Below are 7131 nucleotides of genomic sequence, written 5' to 3' on the forward strand. Positions count from 1 at the left end.
GATATACACAGGGATTTACTTTGATCGTTAGTGGATTTTGTGCCTTACACAATGTCAGCTCTGTGCCGTTTCAGACGCTGTACACGCTCCTCACAGAGGGTGAATGTTAAGACAAGACTATGGAGAAAAATACCATCATTCTGCGTGTGTCAGTGCTGAACACGAGAGCGTGACAGAGCTGTCCGCAATCTCACTTTCCTCTATGTTCCGTTACATGGAGACAGCACGGGACTGCCAACGCTGTCTCAGTGACTCCATACAGATCATCTCCATTTTTTTCACATTAGTGGTGAGATTTTCAATGGGGGATTTCAAATGAATTTCAGTGGAGGCTGATAGCCTGAGGTTTTCAAAGCTGCCTGGGTGATTTAGGCTAAGTTAAATCTAGGATTCACTGCCTGTTTTTGTGAAAGCCACATATTTACTGACTGCTTTGCTCAAGGCTTCCTTGACATCTCTGTTTCTCAGGCTGTAGATGAGGGGGTTAACCAGGGGAGTCAGGACTGTGTAGCAAAGAGAGAGCACTTTGTTTAGGATGTTTAATGTGTCGCGATTCGGTAGCATGTAGACAATCATTAAGGTTCCATAGTAAATCGTCACCACGATGAGATGGGAGGAGCAGGTGGAAAAGGCCTTTTGCCTCCCAGTGGTGGAAGGGATTCTCAGGATGGTTGTGAGGATACACACATAGGATGTCAGTGTTAGTAGGAATGGAGGCAGGGTGAATACAAAGGCCAGTACAAAATTCAGCAATTTGATCAGGTATGTGTCACTGCAGGAAAGTTTTATCAATGGGATGAGATCACAATAGAAATGGTCAATTTCATTCGGGCCACAGAATATTAAATGAGACATGAATAATACAAAGATTGTAGTAGCCAAACAACCATTTAACCATGACCCAGCAGCCAAGTAGAGGCAAAACCTGGTGTTCATAAGAGTTGAGTAGTGCAGGGGTTTACATATCGCTAAATACCGATCATAAGACATTGCTCCTAGGAGACAGCATTCTATAGACAACAGAGACCCAAAGAAATACAGTTGTGTGATGCAGCCACTGAATGAGATGGTTCTGTCCCCAGTCAGCAGACTGGCCAGCATCCGGGGCAGGATGGTTGAGGTGTAGCAGGTCTCCAGGCAGGACAAGTTCCCCAGGAAGAAGTACATGGGGGTGTGAAGGTGCTGATCAGTCACAACTAGTGCAGTGATGAGCATGTTCCCAGTCACGGTTGCGATGTAGATTACTAGGAACATGAGGAAGAGAAGAATTTTCAGTTCTGGGAGATCCCCAAATCCCAGGAAGATGAATTCTGTGACAACTGTTTGATTTTTCCAGTCTCTGTCTGCCATGGGTTGAGTCAAGGAACAAGAAAACAAACTGTGCAATTGAATTGGAAGAACATAGAGTTAAAAGTTAATCAAGTCTCATGAATTAATTGCATAAATATTCAGAATCGCACGTTCCTCTCTTGGTTACAGGGTGTAAGTTTTAGACTAAATGTAGACTTCAGAGCTAAGTGCCAGGAGTTTCAGTCCGAGGACAGATCATTGGTATCAATGTAGACCTCCTTCTGCCATATCAGAGCAATGACTAACATAATAGACCATTTCTCTGGTAGCCGAGTACTGATAAGACAGATCAGACCACTTCTTTAGCTACTGTCATATCCCATCTAGTAACATACTAGAGCTTAACAATGATGCTTAAATGCTGTATTTAACTTCTGGCAATGACCAGAGTCAAAATCAATAAATACATCAACCAATATTTTGGACTGAGATTTCCAGTGTAGTCTAGTATGCTTAGGCACGATCTTCTGTTAGAATTAATGGAAATTAGTCTAACCATATATTCTGGTCTATTCAGTGCCCTGTCGGAGAAGGAATAATTTTCAGCCCCTCACAAGAGATCAGTTTATGCCATAAAGTCTGAAGTGGCGTAAATTCTCCCTTAGTTCCTCTGGGTGTGATGGTGATGTTGTCAGAGACTGGCAATGCCTTTTCTGTTGCCTGATGTTGACTGGTGCAGTAATAAAATACAGGTCTTTGGAGGGTGGATCTTAGGAAGGGGCAAAACCAGGTTCATGTTCAACCCTAAGTGGGGAGTGACCCTCTGCACTCCATAACGAGTGTGGGATGAAAATACAGGAACAAGAAAGGCACTGGGGGGTGGGGTGGGGGGGAAAGATGCTGTCCCTGAACTCGGAGTCTAGAAACAATCTGGCATATGTGATCTGGGCTAGTAAGATTCTAGCACCACTTGCCATCCCATTGGGGCACACACTGAGCCAGATCCCCAGCTGGTGTAAGTCAAGGTAGCTCCATTTGTGTCAGTGGGGCAGATCCCCAACTGAGGACTTGTCACAAGACATGGATCTCAAGCTCCATCTCTGTGAAATGCTGCTGTGAACGCTGACTAGCACTGCTGTGGGACGGTGAACCTAAAACTACATATATTAATCTGAAGAAGAGCTCTATGTAGTTCAAAAGCTTCTCTCATTCACCAACAGAAGCTGGTCCAATAAAAGATATTACCTCACCCACCTTGTCCCTCTAATATTCACAAAGCACATTAATGCCCCTATTTGGTGGAGGTATAGAAATGCAATCAGGAAGATGGTGCTCACCTGTAACCACAGCGCAGCCCAAGCTTGAAGCGATGAGCTCTTATTTCTCAGGGCTTGGCCACTCAGACTCAGGATCCTCAGCTGAGGTTCTTGTCTCTCCTCTTTCTGCAGAAATTGGATTTTCTCACTGAAGAGACCTGCAGTTACCTGAAGGAATGAGCAGGTACAGTTGATCTACCTTTGGAAAATGAGCTTCCCCTTCTATCTACAAAGTGTAAATGCTCTCTCCTATTTGTATTCGGTCTTCACGCTTTTTAATAACGTCCCACTTCAACCTTTCTCCCACATGGTTCGTTTTGTGTCTCCAAAGATTTGTGGCTAACAATGCCCAATGGGACTTGTACAGTGTGACTTGTACAACTGCATTTTATTTAAGTCTAATGATCCTATATGGAAAATATTTTGATGATGAACAAACACGAGCTTATATTTTTGGAAGATGCCTGTCCAAGATGATGGACTGTTATAATGTACTCCCACCACACCTTTATTAATATTAAATAGATGTTGCCATAGGGAGTGGGTACTTCTGAAAATAGCAGCTCATATCTGACCCTTACAACATGCTGCCACCTAGTGGCCATTTTACAGTATAACTTTTCCATTATCGTGTTGGCAACTCAAATCTATTGACAGGTTTCAGAGCATCCGATGTAGTGAGCTGTAGCTCACGAAAGCTTATGCTCAAATAAATTGTTTAGTCTCTAAGGTGCCACAAGTACTCCTTTTCTTTTTTCAAATCTATTGGTCATTAGTCAATATTTCTGCAACCCCCCCCCCCCCCCCCACCATTTCCTCTACTCTGCTGCAATCTAGTGTTCATTTCCCAGCATAATGGCCTGTTATTCTGCTCTCTTCTAGTGGATTCTTCTTGCTATAGCTGCCTCTTTCCAGTTCTTGACTCTTGTCACATGCTGGCCATTATTTCGTGCAGGCAGTCCTCGACTTTATGACCTTTGAGTTAAGACAAAGGGCACTTTGACATTTATAAATTGAAATATAAAATCCATTTTACAATGCTGGTTTCAACTTTACAACTCTCGGTTCCGAGTTAGGACGTTTCGACTTAAGATGTGATTTTCAGGAACCAATTGTGTCTTAAGTCCGAGGATTGCCTGTATAACAGCCCATTTCTCACTCCTCAACATCTGCTACTATCATTACATACCTAGAGGCCCATTCCTCACCACTTATATGCCATTATACAGCTTTACCTCCCTTTCCACTTCCCTCTGATGGTAATTTGGCAATAAAACTTCTCCTTTCTTGCCCTTCTGCTTTGACTGCTATCCATTGGCCATTGGTCAGCACGGCTGCACATTTTCATTCCCCTGCCCTCTAGTGACCCTAAAGGGCATAATCGCATCTTTCCTCATTTCTTACCTACTGCTAGGTGTGCGCTGTTCCAAATTAGAGCCACAGAGAACCAAATCGTAGAACAGTTTGAATGGAATATTAGTGGCTACAACAGCACACCCAACAGTGGAAGCTCTCAAAGGTTTAGCAGAGGTTTCCCATCAGTCCAGTGCATTTCTGTTGCTGTGGTGTCTGTTTCCAATGGAAATGCATAGATTGAACCGACCATAACAGAATCTCACTGGCTCTCCAGGCTGAGATTCTCAGAGGCATCTAAGGGAGTTAAACAATGAGGAGTCCGGTAGCACCTTAAAGGCTCATTGTTTTTGTGGATACAGACTAACACGGCTACCCCCTGATAAGGGAGTTCAGCTTTCAACTGCCATTTCACAGGGATGTGGGTGCCTAACTCCATTCGGTCCCTTGGAAAATCCTTTCCACAGTGCTGAAATTCTACCGTGCTCACCGGTGCCCAGCTCCCCTGCCTCTGGCCAAGCCCTGACGTGCTCCCACTGACTGAGCCAGCACTGCCATTTTGGCATGACAGGAGTTCTGTCTATTGGTAGGTGGTAGCCGCTTCCTCTCACCATAGGTTGCCTCATTCCCTGAGCAGAGGACCCTGCGTGGAGCAGAGCTGTCTGTGGTACCTGAGGCTGGCTGGACATGGTGCCCGGAGAACTAGCCCTCTCGGGACGGGCACTTGTTTCAGTCAGTTTTGGGGACACTCATTGTAACAGGTCCCCTCCCTTTGAACTGCTCTGTGCAGTTGGTGGTGGCAGAGCAGCTGCTGCCCTGAGGGCCACAGGCCAAGTCTCTCCTTGCTGGCCGTTTGACAGGCCCAACCCCAGAAATGTCCTGCGTTCTACGTGTGCCTTAGCAAACCCCCAGCTGGGTCTGGACAGTCCCAGTGGCCCTGGTTTGTGAGTCTATCTCGTTGTCTGCCCAACCTCTCTGCCTCCAAGGGTCCTGTGAGCCCGAAGCTGGTGCTTTGCTGGAGCTGGTCACACCTGGGCTTAGCCTAGATAAGAGCGATGAAGCTGTTCCTGGTGAAGTGTCAAGAGGTCATTGCTGGGGCCTGGCTGTTTGCATCCGGCGTGTGTTAGTGCAATGGTGGTAGCTGGTTTGCAGGGGGATATGGTAAGGATGGCAATAAGCACAATTTCAGGGGTGGCATATTTCCCAGGCTTACGTCCCCATCTATGCTGCACCAGGAGTTACTATTTTCATTGTCCAAACATTAATTCTGATCAATAAATAAAAATTGGTCAAACCATTGTCTCCACTCCGCCTCTTAGAAACTGTATGATGGGAACATGGTTATGGCAACTTCCCTCCCTGGTCCTTTCACTTAGATAGACAACACTGACCTGAGCTCTTCCTGGATTCTCCACTGTGTCTTTAGGAGCGTAAGAAATGATCTGTAGGGACCAACATGTCATCCGTTGTGTTTTATTTGTATTAGACGGTCTAAATTTGATGACAAGACTTTATTATCTAACAGAGAAACAATGAACAGGGGTCAAGGGGAGTGCCCCAGAGGTCGGTCCTGGGGCCGGTTTTGTTCAACCTTGTTGCCGGCACCCAGTGCCAGAGGCGAGAAACAGCAGGGGTTTGCTGCCCGGTGTGTGTTACTTAATAATTATAATGGGGTGGAGAAGCAGAAAAGTTTATTTGAAGCTTTAAAGAAGGTATAGGGAGAATAGAATCTCAAATCCTGCACACAGAGCAGGAATTTACACAGGCTTTTATACATTATTTTTAGCATACTTATTTAATAGCAAGCTGTCCTAAGTATCCATATAGCCAGCCAATTTAGCTGCCAGCTAGTTTTTTTGTTCTTTGTACCAGCTGTTAAGCTATACATAAAGCTGCTTTATTTAGCATTGTTTTTCCATATTTGTCTTTGGAAATAGTCTGACTCTGCAACATATTGTTTCGGATCCCTAGCATAACTGCTGTGCGAGCCTCCAGGCCAGGGGGCCAAGGACACGTGGGCCTAGTATGCATAACTGCTGCGAGTACCTCCAGGCTGGGGGCGGGGGGGTGAGGGGAGAAGGACACTTGGGCCTAGTGCGAGGGGGCTTCATCGACACTCGTGGTCTTCCATCCCCTCGAGTTACCTAGTGGCCATGCCCCAGTGTTCCCAACAACTCCCTCCTTTGAGAACACTCAACAGCCTTGGCTCTGAGTTTTTTTACTTGGGCTACTTATTTTTTTTTACAATAGGATTTTGCATAAGCACTTTGTGATAGCCCTGAAGAGAATGCATATTAACTTTTGCAAAAGGGTCTTGACACATGATACTGCACAGCATAATACCAGTAATACAAGCAATACAGGAAAAAGAAATTTCAATAACAGCTAAATAAACCACCAAGCCAAAAAGACAAACCCCAGCTTGAAAACAAGGTCTGCAACCAGTCGCTCTCGGGGGCAGTATAGGCAACCTGTGCTCCGGCTCGGGCATGGGCCTCAGCCTGTACCACCTTTTTATAGATTTTATAACTGCTATTATTTATATATATACAACATTGGGGCCCGACGAGGGCACAAACCCCCCCTTGGGATGCCAAGAGATAGTTCAAAGCCAGCCTGTTTTGGAGAGAAAACGTCCTGAGCTGCTGTACCTTTTTATTTAATATTTTTATTGCTGACTTTAAATTACTAACCGAATCCTTTAATTTTAAGGCAACTTTCTCAAGTACCATTTGCAGCCTTACAGTATAGCGGCCTATGCATGCCATGGCTGGCCCGGTAAACAGTGGCGCTATTCTCAGTACAGAGCACCCTACAAGCTTCTCGGTTGTGAGGGAATTCTTTATGTTGCCTTTTAATGCCGTAGTCAGTCGCCGCAGGGTTTTTTCTGGTGACTTAAAAGAGGGGTCTCGGGCATTTCTAATTTTTGGGGGGGGGCAGTGTGGCAGTTATTAACAAATGAGGAACTCCATGAGCTATATAACAGCTACCTGTCCAGTTGGCTGGCAGCACCTTGTAAGCCTTTTGGCCACATACAAAATAGTGACCCTGTAGGGCCCAGTAAGGACTGTTTGTTAAGGGGATTCCTGGGATATTTAAGGCTGCTTTGGCTGTTTTTTTAAACAGTTTATATGCACCTAAGGGGGCATCCCATCCTCCTGATTGGGTACAA

At 45.3% G+C, this 7131-nt stretch overlaps 1 protein-coding gene across 1 annotated transcript; it reads right to left on the reverse strand.

Annotated features, from left to right (window-relative positions):
- Nucleotides 1-384: 384 nt before the first annotated feature.
- On the reverse strand, nt 385-1350 carry LOC119567673 (olfactory receptor 5G3-like). Its single transcript, XM_043528525.1, has 2 exons — nt 1080-1350; nt 385-794 (listed from the first exon to the last, which is right to left on the reverse strand). Exons 1-2 carry the CDS (start codon nt 1348-1350, stop codon nt 385-387), a joined length of 681 nt encoding a protein of 226 aa, XP_043384460.1.
- Nucleotides 1351-7131: the final 5781 nt, after the last annotated feature.

This window comes from Chelonia mydas, chromosome 14, assembly GCF_015237465.2.
Source record: "Chelonia mydas isolate rCheMyd1 chromosome 14, rCheMyd1.pri.v2, whole genome shotgun sequence".
Taxonomy (NCBI): Eukaryota; Metazoa; Chordata; order Testudines; family Cheloniidae; genus Chelonia; species Chelonia mydas.

Excerpts from the sequence above, each read along its gene's own strand:
- LOC119567673 (XM_043528525.1), bottom strand. The coding sequence starts at position 1,350 with ATGGCAGACAGAGACTGGAAAAATCAAACAGTTGTCACAGAATTCATC. Across the intron at positions 795-1,079 it reads GCTGGCCAGTCTGCTGACTG|CATTGATAAAACTTTCCTGC; the intron begins GGGACAGAACCA and ends GTGATCTCATCC.